Source organism: Carcharhinus amblyrhynchos, chromosome 2 (genome assembly GCF_965287045.1).
Source record: "Carcharhinus amblyrhynchos chromosome 2, sCarAmb.v2.hapA, whole genome shotgun sequence".
Taxonomy (NCBI): Eukaryota; Metazoa; Chordata; class Chondrichthyes; order Carcharhiniformes; family Carcharhinidae; genus Carcharhinus; species Carcharhinus amblyrhynchos.
Window position 1 is genome coordinate 147,181,809 of NC_137325.1, and position 23,262 is coordinate 147,205,070.

The following is a 23,262-nucleotide window of genomic DNA, read 5'->3' on the forward strand; positions in this document are numbered from 1 at the left end:
AGGCAGTGCCAGGTAGGGCGGTTTTGTGCCTGCGTTTCCCAGGTGGTCGTGTCAATGTCAAACAACTTCAGGGAGGCTTTGAGTGTGTCTTTGAAACGTTTCTTCTGCCCTCCACGCGAGCGCCTTCTAGCAGAGAGAATTCCCCAAAAAGGAGCTACTTGGGTATGTGCTTGTCTGACACACGGATGACATGACCTGCCCGCCACATCTGTGCTCTCATCAGCAGTGTGTGGACTGATGGTAGACTCGTTCTAGAGAGAACTTCAGTGTCTGGTACTTTGTCTTGCCATCTGATGCGTAATATATTCTGTGAAGACATGTCATGTGGAAATGACTGTCCTGCATGCCTTCGATACACAGTCCACGTTTCACAGGTAGTGAGTACCACAGCGCTGTAGACTTTCAGTTTTGTTGCTGGGCTGATTCCTCGACGTTCCCATACAGTGGAGCACAGTCTACCCAAAGTAGAACTTGCCTTTGCTATTCTGCAGTTAACTTTTGTATCAGTAGTCACTGCTTGGGAGAGGATGCTGCCAAGATAAGTGAACTGGTCCACTGCCTGTAGTTTCTGTCCTTTGATTGTGATTATGGGTTCTGTGTACGGTACATGAGGAGCGGGTTGGTGCATGACTTTGGTCTTTTTAACGTTGATGGTGAGTCCAAAGTTGTCACAAGCCGTGGAAAATTTGTCCATACTGACTTGCATCTCTGGCTCAGCCAGTATACAGGACGCAGTCATCGGCAAAAGAGGAAGTCTCTCAGAACAGTCTCCTTCACTTTGGTAATAGCTTGAAGTCCCCTCAGGTTGAAGAGCTTCCCATCCACTCTGTACTTGAGGCTGATTCCAGTACTGTCCTAGAAGGCATCACTCAGCATGGCAGTAAACATCATGCTGAACATTGTGGGTGTGAGCACACAGCCCTGTTTGACGCCATTGGTGACTGGGAATGCCTCAGAGGATTCTCCGCCATCCAGTACTCTGGCCATCATGGAACTGGTGTACCATCTGAATGAATTTGAGGGGATGCAGCCGAACTTTTACATGATCCTTCACAGGCCTTGTCGGCCGACAGTGTTGAAGGTTTTCACAAGGTCAACAAAGCTTGTGTAGAGCTCGCGATTCTGCTCCTGACACTTCTCCTGAAGTTGGTGCGCAGCAAAAATCATGTCAATAGTCCCATGACCTTTGTGGAAGCCACACTGTAACTCTGGAAGCAGGCCCAGCTCCAGATGAGTGACCAGACGATTTAACAGGGCTCTTGCAAGGGTTTTTCCTGTGATGGAGAGCAGCGAGATTCCTCGGTGGTTGTCGCATACTTACCGATTGCCCTTCCTCTTGTAGGGGAGTGCAATGGAAGCATCTTTAAAGTTCCTGAGGAATAGATCCTTGCTTCCAAAAAGACGGGAACAACTCGGTGAGCTTCTCGAGAAGTACAGGACCAGCAGCTTTGCAGGGGTGTGTGTGTGTGTGTGTGTGTGTGTGTGTGTGTGTGTGTGTGTGTGTGTGTGTGTGTGTGTGTGTGGCGGCTGATGATGGGTCATTCTGACAGGCCTGATGAAGTTGGTGCTTTTCAACAAGTAGAGCCTGTATCTCCTCATCATTCTTATCGAACCAGTCATGCTGCTTGTGGGTGGAGGGCCCGAGCATCTTCAGTGCAGATGTATGGACAGCATCTCTGAAGCGTTCCCAGTCGTCCTCAGCGCTGCCTGCAAGGTATATGTCAGTAAGATTGATTTCTAAGTCTTCAACCAGTGCTGAAGCTATACTGGGGTTCTTTAGCTTGGCTGCATTGATTCTTTTCATAACCTTGCTTCCTTGTGGGTCGCCTCTTGGGTCTGATGCAGAGCCTCATTTTGGAGACAATGAGTCTGTGATCTGTCCAGCAGTCAGCACCACACATGGCCTTGGTCACTCTGACATCCTGCCTGTCTTTTCTCCTGACAATGACAGTCATTGAGATGCCAATACCTAGAACGAGGGTGCATTCAAGAGATCTTGTTACAGGTCGGCAGATGGAAGGTTGTGTGCTGCACAGGTCTTCATTAAGAGTAGGCCATTACTATTACACTTGCTCACTCCATGCCTCCCAATGACTCCCTGCCAGATTGCAGAGTCACACCCTACTCTTGCATTGAAATCGCCAAGATCAGCTTGTCGGTACTGCTCACTGCTGATAGTAGGGCGTCTAGTTCTTTGTAGAACTTGTCGATCATCTTGTCCGGGTTGTTCATTGTGGGGGCATAGGTGCTGATCAGGGTGGCATGGCTTCTGTTCTGTTGTGAAAACTGTACTGTCATAAGTTGGTCGTTCACACCCTTGGGTAGACTATCAAGTTTCCAAACAAGGTGACTCCTGATGGCAAATCCAACTCCAGCATCACAATGCTCATCGCTGCCGCGACCGCTCCAGAAAATAGCGTATTCACCTCCAGTTTCAGTGAACTGACCTACGTTGGCAAGACAAATTTCACTCAGGGCTGCAATGTCAATGTTGTATCTTGCAAGCTCTCTGGCAACTAAGGCTGTTCTTCTCTCTGGTCTGTCTGCTGTACGGTTATCCAAAAGCATGCGCACGTTTCAAGTGCCAGTGGTGAGCAGTGTCACCTTGTGTTTTATTTTGTTTGTTTGACCGCAAGATGGGATCCCCGCCAGTCGTGGTAAACTGGCAAGGGTGTAGTGAAGCAGGCAATGTTTAGGGCACCTTTTCTAGCCCCTTCCTCATTCTACAGAGGTGAGCAGTGCGTTCCTGAAGAGGATTGCTCAGTCGTCCAGGTAGATGCCGAGTTTCACTGCTGCTTCGGGCAGCGGAAAACGACCTGAGCCGCCTGTGTGCAGGTCCGTGACTACAGCTCCCAGTGTATCCGCACCTGCTGCTTCGTCGCTCACCCATTGCTACAGGACTTCAAGGGTTAAACAGGAGGTATACAGCACAGAAGTAGGTCCTTTGGCCCACCACATCTGTGCCAAAGACAAGCCACACAACTATTCTAATTCCATTTCCCATGGCCTTATATTACAAGTGCACATCTAAATACTTAAATGTTATGAGGGTCTCTGCTTCCGCCACTTTTTCAGGCAGAGTGTTTCAGACTCCCTTTGAATATAAATCTTTTTCCTCACATCCCCTCTAAATCTCCTGCCCTTTACTTTAAATCTAGTCATTGCTCCCTCCAGCATGTCCCTCAATTTTATACATCTCAATCAGGTCCCCTTTAGTCACCACTACTCAAATGAAAACAATCCCAATTTATCCTCATAACTAAAGCTCTCCAGTCCATACAACATCCAGGTGAATTTCTTCTGCACTCTTTCCAATGCTATTACATCCATCCTATAATAGAACATAGAACACTACAGCACAAACAGGCCCTTTGGCCCACAAGTTGCACCGATCACTTCTATACCTACTAAGCCATAGACCTATCTATAACCATTAATCCCATTAGATCCCATATACTCATCCAGAAGTCTTTTAAAAGATCCCAGCAAGTTCACCTCCACCACCACCACCAACGGCAGCCAATTCCAATCACTCACCACCCTCTGAGTGAAAAACTTACCCTTAACATCTCCTCTGTACTTGCTTCCCTGCACCTTAAATCCGTGTCCTCTCATAGCCACCATTTCAGCCCGGGGAAATAGCCTCTGAGAATCCACCCTATCTATTCCTCTCAACATCTTATAAACCTCTATCAGGTCACCTCTCAACCTTCATCTCTCCAGGGAGAAGAGTCCCAGCTCCCTCAACCTATCTTCATAAGACATGCCTCCCAATCCAGGCAACATCCTTGTAAATCTCCTCTGCACCCTTTCAATAGCTTCCACGTCCTTCCTATAGTGAGGCGACCAGAACTGCGCACAGTACTCCATGTGGGGTCTGACAAGGGTCTTATAAAGTTGCAGCGTTACCTGCCGACACCTAAACTCAATCCCTCGATTAATGAAGGCCAGTACACCATACGCCTTCTTGACCACATCGTCCACCTGCGAGGCCGATTTAAGAGTCCTGTGGACCCAGACCCCAAGGTCCTTCTGCTCTTCAACACAGCGAAGACTCCTACCCTTGATATTGTATTCCTTCATCCCATTGGTCCTGCCAAAATGGACCACTACACATTTATCTGCGTTGAAGTCCATCTGCCACTTCTCCGCCCAGTCTTGCATCCTATCTATCTGCGTCCCACTGCAACTTCTGACATCCCTCCAGACCATCCACAACACCACCAACCTTCGTATCGTCGGCGAACTTACTAACCCATTCCTCCACTTCCTCATCCAGGTCATTTATGAAAATGACAAACAGGAAGGGTCCTAGAACAGATCCCTGGGGCACTCCACTGGTGACCAACCTCCATTCAGAAAAAGACCCATCCACAACCACTCTCTGCCTTCTGCAAGCAAGCCAGTTCTGGATCTACAAGGCCAAAGCCCCCTGGATCCCATGCCCTCTCACCTTCTCAAGAAGTCTTGCATGGGGGACCTTATCAAACGCCTTGCTGAAGTCCATGTAAACCACGTCCACCACTCTTCCTTCGTCAATGTATTCAGTCACATTCTCAAAGAACTCAACTAGGCTCGTAAGGCACGATCTGCCCTTGACAAAACCATGTTGGCTATTTCTGATCATTCTAAACTTCTCCAAATGCTCATAAATCTTGTCCCTCAGAAGCCTCTCCGTCAATGTGGATTCCAGAACTGCACAGTGGCCTAACCAACTTTTTATACAGTTCCAGCAGAACCTCCCTGCTCTTAAACTCTGTGCTTCAGCTAAAGGCAAGAATATCATATGTCTTCTTAATATCTTATGCACCTGCCTTGCTACCTTAAAGGACCAATGTACACCAAATGAACTGCATGGCAGCCTCAGCCAAGCTCGGGAGATAGGGTCAGCCATCTAATCAACATCTCAATGCTCAGACATGGCAACACTGGTAAGTTTCTGCTCCCTGGATCCAGAGTACCTGACACTGAACTGCCATCCCTACTACAGGCAGTACAGTGGCACAGTGGTTAGCACTGCTGCCTCACATTACCAGGGACCCAGGTTCAATTCCAGCCTCAGGTCACTGTGTGGAGTTTGCAGATTCTCCCTGTGTCTGTACGGGTTTCCTCCAGGTGCTCCAGTTTTCTCCCACGGTCCAGAGAAGTGCAGTTAGGTTATTTGATTATGCTAAATTGACCCTTAGTGTAAGAGGGACATGGGAATAGGGCCTGGGTGAGATTGTGCACTTTAGGGATTCTATGACTCTATGATTCATACTTGCCACAGGAGTTTACTTCTTATATGCTGACAACAGTTTACATCACACCCCATATAAATGTGAAGACTGTGCTAGGAAAAAAATATATACCACTACAAATGATGTGGTTGGGGACTTCAATCAGGCCAAGCTCAAGGGTGTTCATCCAAGGTATCACCAACACGTAGAACATAGCACATAACAGCGTAACACAGGCCCTTTGGCCCTCGATGTTGTGCCAACCAATGGAACGAATCTAATGACCCTCTTACCTAAACTATTCCAATGTTATCCATATGCCTATCCACTGACCATTTGAACGCCCTTAAAGTTGGCGAGTCCACAACTACTGCAGGCAGGGCATTCCACGCCCTTACTACCCTCTGAATAAAGAACCTACCTCTGACATCCATCCTATAATTACCACCCCTCAATTTAAAGCTACGTCCCCTCGTGTTAGCCATCACCATCCGAGGAAAAAGGCTCTCACTACCCACCCTATATAACCCTCTGATCATCCCGTATGCCTCAATCAGGTCACCTCTTAACCTTCTTCTCTCTAATGAAAATAACCTCAAGTCCCTTTCCTCATAAGACCTTCCCAACATACCAGGCAGCATCCTGGTAAACCTCCTCTGCACCCTTTCCAATGCCTCCACATCTTTCTTATAATGCGGCGACCAGAACCGTACGCAAAACTCCAAGTGCGGCAGCACCACAGTTTTGTACAGTTGCAACATGATCTCACGGCTCCGAAATTCAATCCCTCTACCAATAAAAGCTAACGCACCGTATGCCTTCTTAACAACCTTATCAACCTGGGTGCCAACTTTCAGGGATCTATGCACATGTACACCAAGATCTCTCTGCTCGTCGACACTACCAAGAGTCCTTCCATTAGCCCTATATTCTGTACTCCTGTTACTCTTACCAAAGTGAATCACCTCACACTTTTCCACATTAAACTCCACTTGCCATCTCTCAGCCCAGCTCTGCAGCTTATCTACATCCCCCTGCAAACTGTAACATCCATCCTCACTATCTACAGCTCCTCTGACTTTGGTGTCGTCAGCAAGTTTACTAACCCATCCTTCCACACCCTCATCTCGTCATTTATAAAAATGACAAACAGCAGTGGCCCCAAAACAGGTCCCTGAGGCACACGACTTGTAACTGAACTCCAGGTTGAATATTTTCCATCAACCAGCATGTCTCCCCACGTCTGCATGGGTTTCCTCCAGATGCTCTGGTTTCCTCCCACAGTCCAAAGATGTGCAGGTTCGGTGCACTGGTTATGCTAACTTGCTCTTTAGTGTCCAAAGATGTGTACGTTACGGTAAATACATAAGATTACGGGGATTGGGCCTGTGTAAAATGCTTTATCGATGGGTCAGTGCAGGCGTGATGGACTGAATGGCCTCCTTTTGCACTGTAGAGATTCCATGCAGCGTTAATGCAAGTCTACTCGTAAGACTAAATGAATCAAACACACGATAAATAACTCTAATTATAAATAACTCAAATCAACCTAGCCTGCACAGTAACTCTTAAAACTACCTTCAAAAGATCAGAGAGCAACGATATCCTGCTAAAAATGTTAAATCAATCAACCTATACGGAGGTACGTAAGCTATAGTAGCCCCTTCGCAAACATTGAAGGAAAGAAGAAAGAAAAACCAACAACTCAAAAACCGAATGCCATTCAGCTTCCAATCCAGGACCACGTTAGAGGTTTCGATAGCAGATCTGTCCCCCCGTCGCCTGGCTTCAATAGAACTTCATAGGCCCGCTAACTCTTTAAACACAGGTTAAAATGCCAGCAAAACACAGAGAGCCAGACCTGGTCCTTCTCCTGAAGGTCGGAGAGCGGCCTCTTAGTGCCTCCACCCGGGTTGCTCCTGTTCGCAGACACCGACATGCTCTCAGCCGCCATCTTACTGCAGGAGCGGCGGGGGCAGCGAGGTCAGAGGTCAAACACCCATAAGGTAGGGAAATAAAATCAAAGAGAAAATCATTGTTCACCTCGCTGGTGAAAAGACAGTTGAACTGAATGAGCAGATCGTGACAAATCTTCGCAAATAAAAAATTCTCCGTGAAAACTATTCGGCGAAAGGGGAACGTGATTGCTTGCTGGCCGGCAGGTCAAAGGTTAACATTGATTTTTTTCGCCTTTATCGTAAATAAAGACCTTCCAAGCACCGCAAGATAACGAGTGGGTTTGTTTTCGATGCTGAAGGGAGGAAAAAAGTTAGATATTTCAAAATGTGAGGTAAACGAAGAGAGTGATTTGTGTGTGGGGGGGAGGGGCGCCGAGTTGCTGCGTGAGTAAGATGGCGGCGGTTGCTGGGGAGTGTGTAGTTGTGGGGTAAAGTGTTGTTGGTGAGAGTGAAAGGATTGCTTCTGTTCGATTATAATTCTCCTTCTTTGTTGCGTGGTTGAGGTCAGACGGTGATTTATTTCCTCTGGGCCTGTGTTTCAATTTTCCAACACTCTCCACCCCTCCGTTCCTGCCGCTTTTTTCTCTCCGCCTTAGCCCGGGGCTGGGATCCGCCGCTTGGCCTCTCGGCTCCGGATGGACGCGCACGGCAGTAATGTGCCCGCTTTCCTCACGAAGCTGTGGACTTTAATCGAGGACCCTGACACCAATGAGCTCATCTGCTGGAGTGCGGTAAGTAAACCTGGTCCGGGGCGATTGACCCAAGGCCGCATCTTTAACAACACACAGGCATGGGGGGCGTGGGCATGCCAATAAATACACAGTCTGTCAAATAGCTGGTTTTAAAAAATAAAATGGTAACGTTCTTGTTGTTTTAAATCAATGATACGAATACTGTTGCCTGGTGAGGAAAAAAAACTTTCCAGTTTTTAATTTAAAGTTTTTAAATGAGGTCACTATTATTAATCCATGCAACCCTGCTTTGTACACAAGGCTGTTTCTTTTAAGAAAAAGGTTTGTTGACTAATAGCTGTTGCTGTAAAGAGTTTTCTCGTTTCCTTAAATATTATTTATCACAATTCATTGTAATTGCGAATTCACCGTGAGTTGGATGTGTACTTTCAGTTTTGTGCTTGTCGCATGCTGTGATTGAAGCTTGAGCTGAGTGGCGGAAGCCTGGTCATAATATATACCAACGCTTTTTTTTCCCCCATCAGTTATGTAAGTAATAATAAATGCAAAGCTGATTGAAGGCAAACTCAAGAAGACAATATACTGCAATGGTATGCAACTCAACAATGGAGTATTTTATGAACAGTTTATTTCCTCTTAATATTCTGGTTTTTGTCCCATACAAACCATTGTCTAGCAGGAATCTCAATCACAGAATGCTGGAACTCAGTTGAAATTTAGAAGAGTAAGCAGTGGCTTGATTGAAACACATCAAGATATCACTCTGGATCTTATTAGTTGAATATGGAAAGAGTGTTTCCTTTTATGGGAGAATCTAAAGTGAGGGATCATTCATTTCCAGTAGAGATGAGAATTTTCTTACCTAATGATCGAGCCTGTGGAATTCTCTTTCTCAAAAGTTGATGAAAGCAGAGTCTTTGAATGTTTTTAAGGCAGTGTGAGGTTAGCGATGAGCAAGGAAGTGAAGCATTATTGGAGGTAGGTGGGAATGTAGAGAGGTTTAAGTTTATTTGTGTCACAAGTAGGCTTATATTAACATGGCAATGAAGTTACTGTGAAAATCCCCTGGTTACCACACTCTGGTGCCTGTTCGGGTACACTGAGGGAGAATTTTGCATGACCAATGCACCTAGCCAACACTTTCGGACTGTGGGGGGGCAACTGGAGCACCCAGGGGAAACCCACACCGACACAGGGAGGACATACAGACAGTGACCCAAGCTGGGAATCAAACCGGGTCCCTGGCACGCTGAGAAGCACTAACCACTGTGCCATCGAGCCGCCCATTGAGTTGAGGTTACTGTTTGACCAACCATGATCTTACTGAATGACGAAGCAGGCTTGACGGGCCAAGTGGCCGACTCCTAATTTGGGTGTTTTTCATGTTGTAATTTCTGAAAGAAGACTCAACCTTCTCAAGGGCATCCAGGGATGGGCTCTAAATATTGTTCTTACCTGTGGCATCCATAGCCTGAAGAATTATTTTTTAAAAGAAACAGTGTGGTCTTGCAGTTTGGGGTCTTGCATTGCCAGGGGAGGGAGAACTTTGGTCTGGCATTGTGCCCAAGTCTTATTGAATGTATTCGAGAGGCACCTGGATATAGACTTGGTGCGAATGGAATCAAAGGTTATGGGGAGAAAGCAGGATTATGCTGTTGAGTTGGATGATCAGCCATGATCATAATGAATGGCAGGGCAGGCTCGAGGGGCCAAATGGCTCCTCCTGCTCCTATGTTTCTGAGTCCTGACTTCACTTCACTATTTTGTAGATTAGGTTACTAGCTTCAAGATAAGGCTGTCTGATGTTTACCATATTCCCAGGGAATTTGCAGAGAGTGGGCAAGTAATTTTGAAGTTGTGTACTCTGCAATCTGGGCCCCAGTTCTAAAATAATTAATATTCATAATGAATAAATTGCACATGAGGCAGAGCAAAATAATTAGGATTTCTAGTCAGAAACAACATTTCACTGGTTTGGTCTCTTTTGATGAGGGTGAGGTTACAAGACAAGCTCAACCCTTGATTCTGAATTAAGGCTTATCTGTAATTTGATCGATTGTTTAAGATATTTCTTGGATTTAACAAATAGTACCAATTCTCAGAATATAATTAGAAAAGTAGGAAAATTCCAGAAGCTATAAACCTTACTGGAGAAAATGCTGAGAGTTTGTGGATTCAGCACGTGCTTCAAGAATTGTCGATCTCTTGCACTTGAATCAGTTTGATTAACTGCACTGGTTAAGTGGGACTCCATTTACAGCAACTACATGCAGGATTACTGGAGTACTGTAGATCAAGTCACCAGGTGAACCTTTTGATGCAAGGTTCTGCTAACTAACACATTTTACTGCTTCACGAAATTCATATTGTAAAGACCTTTATAAAATACGGCAGGTCTGTGGCGCAAAGCATGAAGGAATATTGACCGGATGAGAAGCTAGCATCAGTGACGGTCACTTTTCTGAAGATACCATGTGTGCTTGGCTTCGTTTCAGAGCACAGTCACAATGTCATAGCAGGAGTGAAAACACTGCATTTCACAGGGCTGCCTCCTGGATTCTATAAATAAAGAAATTATGTATACAACAAGTAGGGCAGATTGTGTATAATGGCAGCACAAATAGATTTAGCGTTTTAAAACTACAGTCTGCTCCATCACCGTCTGCTGCTTCTAGAGCCTACAATGCTTCATACGATTCCAATTGGTTTATTTCTCTGCTTTGGTTTTAAATGCCTGCAATCAAGAGTTTCCCAGAGGGGAAAAAAACAAATAATGGCATGAGGTTTCCAATAATAATCTTATCTCTACAATGAACAATCCTCAGGAGATTGTCATTCACACCTAAACAAATGTCCACGCTTAAGTCATTCCATGGATACTTGTCAGGAAGCAGCCACGCTGAGCCAGTCATTTCCTGGTTCTTGGTTTTACCTTGACATTTACCGAGAAAACAAATGTACGCAGACATTGTTAAAGTTAGTCTTTCTTGCCTACTTGTAGATTGTAACAGTGTATGCAGTTTGTCAGATTTGGACCAACATTTGCTACAAAAACAGGAACATGTGAAATTAAAATACTTGCTCTTCAAGTGAGGAATTATTCACTTCTTGTCACATGGAGATATATTTTACTTCTGCTGTTGATGCTTCAGGACAACTAACCGTAGGTTAAAGGTTAGTTGGTTTAGTGCATTGGCTGTGCTAAATTCTTCCTCAGTGTACCTGAAAAGACGCCGGAGTGTCGTGATGAGGGAATTTTAACAGTAACTTCATTGCAGTGTTAACGTAAGCCTACTTGTGACACTTTTAAACTTATTTTAAAAACTAGTTGGCATGTGGATTGACATTGATGTTGGAATCACTAAATGGACTACAATGTGGATCTCCCAATTTGAGTTAAGTTTCAGAATTGTTGCTAACCTTCAGTTGGATACAGCCTAACATGAAGGCCTGTCGGAGGCATGGGACAGGTATGGATGTGTCATTCAATTTAGATCTTTTCCTCTAGCCATGTTTTTTTTATATTTCTTCATTGGATGTGGACACAACAGCTAAAGCCATAATTTATTGCCCTTGAACCAAGTGGCTTTCTCAATCAATTCCTATGGGTCTGGAGTCATACATAGGCCAGACCAGGTAAAGGTGAAAGATTTCCTTCCCTAAAGGACGTTAGTGAGCTAGATGGATGTTCCTAACCAGTTGGTTGTCTCATGATCAATATTAATGAGACTAGCATTTTATTTAATTATACTCCCCCAGCTGCCATGGTAGGTTTTGAACTTACCTGGGCCTCTGGATTTTTGTCCAGTGACATTACCACAATGCAACCATCACAATTCCTGAATGGTAACAAATATCTCCAGTGATTTGAGTTAATTGGGGGAAACAACAATATCCTTTCAAGTAGTTATTTTGCTTTAAGTTTGAGAAGTCTTTCCAAGCTCCAATTTCATTGTTAATCTGGTGCTTTATTGACCTGTATTTTGTGTTACTGAGCAGGAAGAATTGATCTTCATTTGTGCTTATTGACCCTATGTTAACTAAGGTGGAGAGGAGATGACTGGGCTTGGGGAGTGTAGAGACGTTTGGTGGTGGAAGCACAGTATCTAAGGCACGCGCACAGTTTTGGAATATATTTGTTCTGATCACTCAGTGTGATTTGAAGCCTTCTTGAATGGCTCTCCCACAGTGGCTTTTGCCAATGAATTTCAGGACATTGCCTAGTGGCCACGTTGCAGTTTCTGTCTGTCTCTCAGGTCGGTGTCCAAGGTGAAGGCACTGACATTCCACCTTTTCTCGCCGGGAAAAAGATACTGAGGTCTGAGGTCACGTACCAACCAACTCTTCCCTGCTGCTGTCAGACTTTTGAATGGACCTACCTCACATTAAGTTGGTTTTTCTGTACACCCGAGCTATGACTAACATTATATTCTGCACTCTTTTCCTTCTCTATGAATGGTATGCATTGTCTGTGTAGCGTGCATGGAACAATACTTTTCACATGTGACAATAAAATCAAATCCCATGATATTGTTGCTCATTTCTTCATCATAGAGGTTGGCATTTAAGAGGAAAATGTTATCAAAGTAACCTTGATGTGTTACTGCATTCCATTCTTCAGATTATGCATTCTGCAGCTACAGTGTGGTGGTGAGTATTTGGTTCAGTGGCAGGATGCCAATCAAATTAATTGCTGCATCTTTAATGATGTTGAGCTTTGAGTGATGTGGATGTATGCAATCCAGATGAAGTGACTATTCCATAACTCTCCTGACTTAAGATTCTAGATCATTGAGGCATTAGGAAGGCCCTTTGTCACATCCAGACTCCGTTTTGCTCTGTTCTTGTAGCCAACATGTTGATGTGGCTGTTCCAGTCCAAAATTCTCATCAGTGGTGACCCCACTGACCCACTTCCACACCTCAGAAATGTTGTTGGATTTGATAATGATGCCATTGAAGGTTTTACGTTGTATCATTGTTACAACTTGAGTTCAAGGCTGTGCGTTACTTTCATATGATGCAATAAGCTGCTTTAACGGGGCTTTAGTTCCTATCCAGCATTAACTGAAGTGCACTTGGATGTAGCCCGAATTAGGCTGGGCCCTCAGAATTATGTTGTCTCCTGATTTCTGAGTGGCTACAAGCCAGGAAACACACTGAGGGAGACCTTTCTGTTGAACTAATATTGTACTTTCGTTGGCAACGTTTGCTGTTCCAGCCCAAATTCTCTTCTCATTGAAGGTTCCAATGTACACAATACCTTTCATTCAGTATGGCAGCTGCTGATTCTCCGAAGCTCAGTCGGGGGAGTTAGTGGAATCATGAACCTATCATCCTTTCAATTAGAAAGCTGACATGGAATAAGTCAGTGAGCTAGAAATATAAACTGGGGTTATGACAACCAACATAAATTATTTACGCAGCTATTTTTGGTATGATTATTGCTGGGGGTGAATCACAGTTGCCGCTCAGCGTGCCAACATTTGCGAGATGTAATTCAAGCAATGGCGCAAAAGATTTCAAATATTTCCAAGCACTTTTTCACATCAATTCTTTTAAAATATTTCAGTTCTGTTTTTGTATGTTCAAGCAAAGTTAATGGCTGCATTGACGATCATGAAAAGCTAAATATTCTCATTCTGACAATGAGTCATACTGACTCAACATTAACTCTGTTTCTCCCTCCACAGATGCTGCCAGACCAGTTGAGTTTTTCCAGCATTTTTTTGTTTTAAATATTTTCATGAATCACAGTTGAATTGTCATAAGAATATTTCCACACAAGTGCAAGTTATATCTTCTGTCTGTATGTCACAACTTTCTCTCCAAATAATCTTTAACAAATGAGTGAGTGTCCCTTTAATAGCCATTTTAATGAAGTGTGCCTGAATTGTTGGTTCAGAATTAATCCCCAGTCTGCATTATGGTTAACTGATCTCTACCAGAAATGCTGCTCAACTAAAATACTGGAAGTCTGAAATAAAAACAGAAATTGCTGAAAATACTCAACAGTTCTTGTAGCATCTGGAATTAATATCCATTTGTACTCAGTACCCCTGGTTGATGTGTACCTTCAGCAGGAAACAAGATACGTTCCTCTCAAGTGGAGGCATCCATGTGTTTCCACACTGTTGCACGAACAAAGATGAGGATAGTACAGTGTGGTATTGCTGTTCAGTAGGTTTGATCCAGTCTGTTTTGCGTTGTGTTAAGCAACCCCATGCTTTGGACTCATTAATGTTAGCCTGTCAGTTATTAGTATGTTACAGAAAAGTTAAAAACTATTATTAAGGAAATGAGTGGAAGAATGACAGGAACTTTTAACAGATCTAGAGAACTAGACGAGGTAGATGCAGGGAGGATATTCCCAATGGTAGGGAAGTCCTGAACCAGGGGTCACAGTCTGAGGATTCAGGGTAGACCATTTAGGACAGAGGTGAGGAGACACTTTTTTCACCCAAAGACTGGTGAGCCTGTAGAATTCATTACCACAGGAAGTAGTTGATGCCAAAACATTGAATGCATCCAAGAGGTGGCTGGATATAGCTCTTGGGGTGAATGGGATCAAAGGGGGAAAAAAGAGGCTCATGGGTTGGATGACCAGCTATGATCGTGATGAATGGTGGATCAGGCTTGAAGGGCCAAATGGCCTCCTGCTCCTATGATCTTTCAGCTATCTGGATTAAAGCCGATGTAAATCCAGGTTTTTATAATGGGTAACCAAAGTGACCCCTTAAGCTACAGATTAATATTTTGGGGTAAAATTATAAAAGTCTTTCATGACAAGATCGTGAATATCTAGATGGAAAAATAATCATAAAATGTAACCTATATAGAATCATTAAGACATGTTCTTGCCAATCCAGCATTCCAATTTATTTGAGGATTTCATTTAAAATAGGTTGGGGTTGGGGCGGGGTTAGCAGGGAAATGGACAGCTCAGTGGCACAGGAAACAATGTAGGGAAATTCAAAAGGTTTCATGGAGGCATGGTATCCACTTGATTCCCTTTCATGATATGCCACAGTAGTTAGCACTGCTGCCTCACAGTGACAAGGACTCGGGTTCAATTCCAGCCTGAGTTTGTGTGGATTTCCTCCGGTGCTCCGCTTTCCTCCCACACTCCAAAGATGTGTGGGTTAGGTGAATTGGCCATGCTAAATTCCCCTTAGTATCAGAGAGATCAGCAGGGTAAATATGTGTGGTTATGGGGATTAGGGTTGGGTGAAATTGTGGTCAGTGCAGACTCAATGGGCTAAATGGTCTCCTGTACTGTAGGGATTCTATGATTTCTTTGATATCTAGGAAGACTTTACTTTATTCCTTAAACCACTGACCCTACACCATATGAACTGCTGTAGTTCAAGAAGGCAGTTAACCACCACCTTCTTGAGGGCAATTAGGAAAGGACATTTAATGTTGGTCTAGCCAGCGATGCCCACATCTTCTGAACAAATGTAAGATAAACTTAAATGGAAAGAAAGTGGCAGTGAATGAAATAAATCAGATGTTGGAATGTATGAAAAAGTCTATATTGAGCTAGTATAGTGAAGTAATTCTGTCACTTTATAAATAGTTAGTGCAATTGCACTAAGAATGAGTAAGAAGCTGGTTTATTCAGAGAATAATATTAACTGGCTACGCCCATGTTGGGGGAGAAAAGGTGGAGAGGTGATATAATTGTTTTAGAATTCTTAAGGCATTAGACAATGGAGACCATGACAAATTATCTGTACTTGTCCAGAACAGAAGAACGAAAGCTTTCACATGAGGTGGATAAATTCAAAATATACCTGTAGACAAGAGAGTTCACTGAGTGGTCAATCTGAGAGGTTCCTGCCAATACATTGCAAGTCAAAATATTGAGTTTGTTACAATCCCAGCTGATACTACTAGACAAGTCCAATCTTGGCTTGATAAAATCTTAGTATCTGTTTTTGAAACCATGGAGGAAACTTAATTAAATTCAAAGAAGTTGACTGATGAAGTGTTGATACAGAACAAAATATTTATTCAAACAACAAATTATGTAATGCAGGATAAAAATGTTGGAAAGATCTCAATATTATTTTTCGCAGCAATACCTTTACCAACACAAACCAGTAAAGAGTTACCACTGGCATGACACAAAAATCTCCTTGGAAATCGCGCATGTGCACACTGTTTTCTTCCAATGAAAGAAATCTTGAGCATTCATTTGATGCTTCTCACCCATCCTGTGTCTTTCTAAGATACCCAAAAATAACCACACTTTAAACTCTGTTTCAGTTGCAACACTGCTAAATGGATACTTAAGAATAAAAACAGTACAGCACAGGAACAGGCCCTTTGGCCCATCGAGTCTGTGCTGACACAGATGCCTCTAATCTAATATTTTCTTGCCTCTGCATGGTCCATATCCATCTATTCCCTGCCTATTCATGTATCTATCCAGATGACTCTTTGACATTGTTATAGCATCTGCTTCCACCACCACCTCTGACAGCACATTCCAGGAGTTCACCTGTGTGAAAAACTTGCACCTTACATCTCTCTTTTCCCCTCTCGCTTTAAATCCATGCCTCCGAGTAATTGACCCTAGGAAAAAGACTGACTATCCTCTCTATCCAAGCCTGTCTTAATCTTGTAAACCTCTATCATGTCTCTCGCTCATCCTCCTCCACTCCAATGAAAACCATCCAAGTTTATTCAATCTTTCTTCATAGTCCATATCCTCCAAACCAGCCAGCATCTTGGTAAATCTGTTCTGCACCCTTTCCCATGCATCAACATCCTCTGGTAGTGTGGCGACCAGAATTGTACACAATACTCCAAATGCAGCCTAACCAAAGTCTTATACAGCTGTTGCATGATTTTCCAATTCCCATTCTCAACGCCACGACTGATGAAGGCCTGCATGCCATATGCCTTCTTGTCCACCTGAGTTGCCACCTTCAGGGAACTGTGGATCTGCACGCCAAGATCCCTCTGTATGCTAAAATTTCTAAGGACTGTACCATTTACTGTATACTTTGCTTCTGCAGTAGACCTTCCAAATCGAATCACCTCACATTTGTCCAGGTTAAGTTCCATCTGCAATTTTTCAGCCCAGATCTCCAGCCAGTTTATATCCTGCCGTATTCTCCTCGCTCTCTGCTACTTCCTCCCGTTGTTGTATCACTTGTAAATTTACTAATCAGACCACCTATATAGGGAATCCAGCACTGATCTTTGTAGAACACTGCTTGTCACAGACTTCCAGTTAGAAAAATACCCTTCCACTGCTACTTTCTGCTTTTTATGCCCAAGTCAGTTTTGTACCCATCTTACCAGCTCACCTCTGATCCCATACGACTTCATCTTCCGTATCAGCCTACCATGAGGAACCTTATCGAAGGCTTTGCTGAAGTCCATGTGTACAACATCCACTGTCCTGTCCTGGTCAATTTTTCTTGTTATTTCTTCAACAAATTCAATGAAGTTTGTGAGATGTGATCTCCTTTGACCAAACCATGCTATTGCTAATAAGCCATTCTCTTCCAACTGCCTTCTGAAATGGCGTAGCAAGCCAGTTATAATAACCTACTTCTGAGAAGTTAAAGGAATATCTGATGGACTTCAGCAGTTTGGGTATAGCATGCCACCACCTTTTTCTAGGGTGATTAGGGCTGGGCAACAAATGGCTGGCCATATCAGCGACGCTCGTGTCCCATGATGGAATACTTTTTTAAAAGCCAGAGCTCAGGCAATTAATGCACTCAACATGATAACTGAAAACAGCTGATTTCTTGAGCCACAGCAAAGCTGCAGGTTCCAATGACATCCCAGCTGTTGTGCTAGACTTGTGCTTCAGGACAAATCGAATCAGGCAAAATTACTCGTGTTTATCAGAGAAGCAATAGAAGATGTTGCAAGAAATATCAAGCATCATTTGTACAGCAGTAACCTGCTCACCACTGTTGTTTTCCACCATAACTATATGCTCCTAATCCTCGTTACAGCCTTGGTCCAAACTTGGGCCTGAGACCTGAGGCGAGAGTGACTACAAGACAACATTTGATATGAGTGTGACAGAGAGGAGCTCTGGCAAAACTGAAGTCGGGGGATCGAGTAAAACTCTCCACTAGTTGGAGTCATAACAAGCACAAAGAAAGATAGTAATGTTGAAGGTCAATCACCTTAGTTCCAGGGTGTTTCTGCAGAAGTTCCTTAGGTTACTGTCCTCGACACAGACACCTCTAGCTGCTTCGTTGATTACTTTCCTTCCATCATAAGGCCAGAAGTCAGATGTGTGCTTTTATTGCGCAATGTTTGGTTTCATTCACAACTCCTAAGATATAAAACAAATTGTGTTCACGTCCAGCAAGTCTTTGGCTGAATTCAGATTACGGCTGTTAAGAGGCAAGTAACATTCGTACCACATAAATGTCAGGTAATGAGCATCTCCATTGAGAGCTGGCATTACCATTGCTGACGTCTGTGCCCTCAATATCCAATGGGGTCAGTGTTAACCAGAAACTGAACTGGACCAGCTTTACAATAGACTGATTATGAGGGAGGTCAGAGGCTTGGATTTTACAAGTAACTCACCACCTGAATTCCCAAATCGTATCCATCACCTACAAGTGTGGTGGAGTGCTCACTGCTTGTTTAGATGAGTGCAATTCCAACAGTACTTGAACCTGACCCATAAAAACAAAGATTGCTTGATTGGTACCCATCCAGTAGTAGTCACATGGATATCTTGGCCACTAGAGCAGGTCAGAGGATGGATATTCTGAGGTGCATGGTTCATTTCCTGATTTCCAAAAACTCCAGCAATGGCCAGGAAGAAATTGAGAGTGAAGCGATAATCACCAAATGCTGAGATGAATGCACCTGTAACAACACTCAGCTGAGTCATCTCCTCTCATGTGGCACATGAACATCCTTTGAAAATGCCCATGCAGTTGTACGCTGCAATTCCAGATTTGCTACTTTCTCCTTCTCCAGTCAAGGGCTGATGTGGCCTTATAACTTCAACCCAGGTTTGATCATGAGTTCACAGAACAAGCACTGAACCAGGGACCTTGCCAGCAATAACCATGTTCTATGAATGAATTTGGAAAAATTGCAAACTTTTTTTTATTCTCCGCACATACTGTTTCTCACCTGATTCTTCTTTTCCCCAAGGTGCCAACTCTCGCTGTCATGTGTTTCTAGCCTCAACAGTTTTTTGGTACTTCAACGAGCAGTGATTCTCCTTGTCAGTTGGCTATTAGACTGTTAACATCACTTCACACTTTACAGCAATATCACTGAAGAACAATTGGGTGTGGGAAATATTTCTAATTCAATACCACCTGGTACCCATGCTGAAATCTGTTAATTCAGCACATCTGAATGATCAATACAAAGACCCTGACCTGTGTGACTGGGAAACAGTGGCACAGCTGGGAAGAAACCTTTTATGACTGAAGGCACAAATAATCAAGAATGTGACATGCAAAATTCTACTAAAAGAACCATGTCCAGTTACCTTCTCAGTTTGAGTAATTCTGAGACATATACAAGTGAATGTAGATGATATCTGAAGTTGGAGGTTAATGGCTTTTGGATGTTAGTCACAGCTGACAATAGCAGCTCTACATGTTAACTGCAATACCTGTTGAAGTTTTCAAGTTGGCTATGTGGAAATGCGTCCAACAGTTATCTAAGAGCAGAAAAAGAACATAATTTGGTTCATAATACGTAATTTTAAACTGATTTAACTTCCAGCGTGATGCCCAGTTGAATAATTTCAATGTTTCTCCCATCTTTGATTTTATTTCTAAAATACTTTGTGCTAAGTCCCATTGTCTGAATTTTCTTCCTGACTGCCTCTGTATTGTGGTCATGCTTTAACTTTTTTTTTATATAGACTATGTGGTGTTTGTCTAATCTTTCCTTGTGTTGATCTCCTTTACAAAATCTAGCTAAATACTTCTTGATTTTGGGGACCAGAACTAAATGTAATATACGAGCCTTGCATGTCTGCATGCTTGTACCTGCCCCAACTCTCTGACAGAGCTCCCCACTTGGACCTTTTTATGCATCCTTTCAAGATTTCTCCTCTTCAAATATTTATACACCTTCCATGCTCCTTTCCAAATCTCCAGTTCAATTCAGTGATCCCAAATTGTTTTACTTGTGTGCAGTTGGTGTCGTGTTGTATTTGCCCGTGTTTCTAAAATAATCAATCTTTCACTACACCCTCTGCCTTTACTGCTCTTTTCTTAGTAACATATTTCATTCAGTTTCCATACAGGGTTATTCATGTAGATTATAAACCAAGTATTTCCTATTTCTTATGTTCTTATGTTCTGACCACTGTCCAAATTCAACATTGCTGTTCCTTTTCTTTCATCTTCCATTCTCTCTTCCCTTTTTAATTCCTACTCCTGTCAATGATTGGACCATTCTGAGTTCAAGCCTCTTCAAACTCCGCATCTGTGCCCACTTTGAGTTAGAGGAGGGGGCACATTATAGCCTGGGATTGCTGAAATCATTCGCTCAGCCTGTCACAATCCTAATCAGACAAAACATCTCAAAACAGAAATTAAACCCCAAGCTTTTCTGAGTTACTCTGTATAAACTCAGAAAATTAAGTGGGAATTGTTTGTCGGGTTAGAATATTTAGTTAGGGTGTTTCCTTCATCATTTTGATCTTCATTTCTTACCCAGCTCCCTACTCTAGCCAGAATTCTTGTATGTGTTTCAAGTTTCTCAGAATGCATTGAAGAAAGATACAATCGTTATCTTGATTCCATTGATGATCTCAATTGAGGCTGAAATTGCATGGTCATGGTTGTGTAAACTAGGCTAACCAGAAGGTGCAACACTGCATTTAGATGGTATTGCTGGAGGTGTCCTTTTTTTTATTTGGATACAGCGCTAAATTAGAGACTGTCTCCTTCAGTTGGATATAAATAATCCCGTGGGACTATTTTGAAGAGATTCAACATTGGTCCAACACCAAAAACGGATTATCTGTTCATTCATTTGCTGTTGCGGGAATTTGCTATTTGTAAACCAGCTCATGTGTTTAACTAAATGGCAGTGGGAACTGCATTTCAAATGTAATTCATTGTGTTGAAGTGATTGAGGAAGCCCTGTGGACAGATTAGAATTAACCACTTCATGCAATGTGTCCAGACAAGAAATCCACAGTGCAAACTTACTGCCATCACTTGAGTTCTATCTATCAGATGTTTATCCCATTTTAGCCTGAGCAGGTAGAGCTTTGAATGTGTTCATGTATTGATGCATTGTGTGCCTGTTCATTAGAGCTCTGGCAGTAATACCATATCCAAAAATTCACGGCTTAAACCAGTGCACTTGAATATTTTGCAGGTGTGCTTCTAATTCAAAACACAGCCACAAATAACTAAGTCACTGCCCTGTTTAAAATCATTCAAAATCCTGGTTCAAGGACATAAATGTCCTGTGTTTTTTTTTTAAACCATGTTCAAGACATCAATAAATAAGACATCAGGTGAGCACTTTGGCACAATGCACTCACAGTGCCAGGGACCCAGGTTAAATTGGGTGACTGTGTGGAATTTGCATGTTCTCCTTGTCTCAGTGGGTTTCCTCCCACAGTCCAAACATGTTAGGTGGATTGGCCGTTATTCCCCTAAATTCCCCCTTAGTGTCCCATGCTGTGTAAATTAAGAGGGTTAGCGGAGTAAATATGTGGGGTGACGGGCATATGGCCTGGGTAAGATGCTCTTTTAGAGAGTTTGTGCAGACTCGATGGGCCAAATGGCTACCTCCTGCACTGGAGGTATTTTATTCGATCTCAGGAGATTCTCACATTCTCAGTGACACAGCAAGTCAGCATGTCGTGCATTTCCTGATGACAATTGATGTGAAACAAAAATATTTTGCAGTTTTATGAGAATGGAAATGTTGACCACTAGGGCAGCACGGTGGTTAGCACTGCTGCCTCACAGCACCAGGGCCTGTGTTCGATTCCTGGCTTGGGTCACTATCTGTGTGGAGTCTGCACATTCTCCTTGATTTTTGTCCCTTTATTGTTTTTGTGACCTCGTCTGTTGACTTACTCTTACACTTGTACTCTCCATCTTAGAAACATAGGAATTAAGAGCAGAAATTGATGGAGTGTAAGGTGCATTAATGTGAAGTTATCCACTTCAGATGAAGAAAGAGTGGCAGGGTAAGATTTAAATGGTAATAGAATGGGAAATGTCGATGTACAAAGGGACTTGTGTCCTATTACACCAGTCACTGAAAGCAAGCATGCAATTACAGTAAGCAGTTAGGAAGGCAAATGATATGTTGGCCTTCATTGAAAGAGGATTTGAGAATAGGAAAATAATGTCCTACTGCAGTTGTGTTGGGCCTTGCTGAGACCATACCTGAAATGTGCAGTTTTGGTCTCCTTATCTAAGAAAATATATATTTGCCATAGAAGAGGTTCAGTGAAGTCACCATACTGATTCCTGGGATGACAAGATTGTCTCACAAGGAGAGATTGGGCTTGTATTTGCTGGAATTTAAAAGAATGAGACGGGATCCAATTGAGGGTCTAGAACAAGAGATCACAGTCTCAGGATACGGGTCAGGCCATTTAAGATTTGAGATGATATGAACCTGTGAAATTCTGTATCACAGAAGGCTGTGAAGGTTAAGTCACTGATATATTTAAGAAGGAAATAAATTTCTAGATTTTAAAGGTGTCAAGGGATATGAGGAGAGAATGAGAGCATGGTGTTGAGATAGAGGATCAGCCCTGATCCTGTTGATGATTGGAACAGGCTCAAAAGGTTAAATGGCCTACTCGTACTCCTGTTCTAAGTTTCTATGACATCGTCAGTGTCTGAACTGAAAACTAGCTTCAGAGACTCGTCACCAGTAAATGTGGCAAATCTTTTGAAATCTGCCTCATCATTATAGCAGCTGTTTGTGTAAAAGTATAGCTTTCCTGCAGCACCTGGATGATCAATAAATATTTGCAGAAATATCAGTCACAATAGAGAAATCTGTTGTGAAAAAGTATTTTCAAACTTATTGGCAAAAGTTCCAATCACAGCATGTTAGCTTTTAAAACTGAAACAAAACTTTTATCATCTCAGTACATACAGTTGAGCCACAAATGGAAAAACCAGAGATAATAACTTGAGGAACTTCAAGTCAAAATTATGCAGGCAAATATCTGGTCAGAAGCTACATTCCATACCTATTGAACAGTACATCCTAAAAATAGGAGAGATAAGCCTTTGCTCCATATCTGACATCTTGAGTATATTGTGCATGAGATATGGAAAGAATGTAATATTATGAAGCTGGAGCTGACAGGTTAACTAGTTCCATGCACAAAAAATAAAGTAATGTTTAACTCCAATCAAGTTACCCTTTTTCTCTGCCTCAT

At 42.9% G+C, this 23,262-nt stretch overlaps 2 protein-coding genes across 5 annotated transcripts in view; one reads left to right on the plus strand and one right to left on the minus strand.

Annotated features, from left to right (window-relative positions):
- Nucleotides 1–7,182, minus strand: part of bop1 (BOP1 ribosomal biogenesis factor) — a 161,214-nt gene extending 154,032 nt beyond the window's left edge. The window contains exon 1 of the mRNA XM_080214009.1: nucleotides 7,081–7,182. Coding sequence (XP_080070135.1) covers nucleotides 7,081–7,173 — 93 coding nt within the window. The 5' untranslated portion in view covers nucleotides 7,174–7,182. The remainder of the gene's footprint in view (nucleotides 1–7,080) is intronic.
- A 374-nt stretch (nucleotides 7,183–7,556) lies between these two features.
- hsf1 (heat shock transcription factor 1) overlaps nucleotides 7,557–23,262 on the plus strand; it is a 59,952-nt gene continuing 44,246 nt past the window's right edge. For all 4 annotated transcript variants that reach the window (XM_080213951.1, XM_080213953.1, XM_080213954.1 and 1 more), the window contains exon 1: nucleotides 7,557–7,908. In XM_080213951.1, coding sequence (XP_080070077.1) covers nucleotides 7,813–7,908 — 96 coding nt within the window. In that variant the 5' untranslated portion in view covers nucleotides 7,557–7,812. The remainder of the gene's footprint in view (nucleotides 7,909–23,262) is intronic.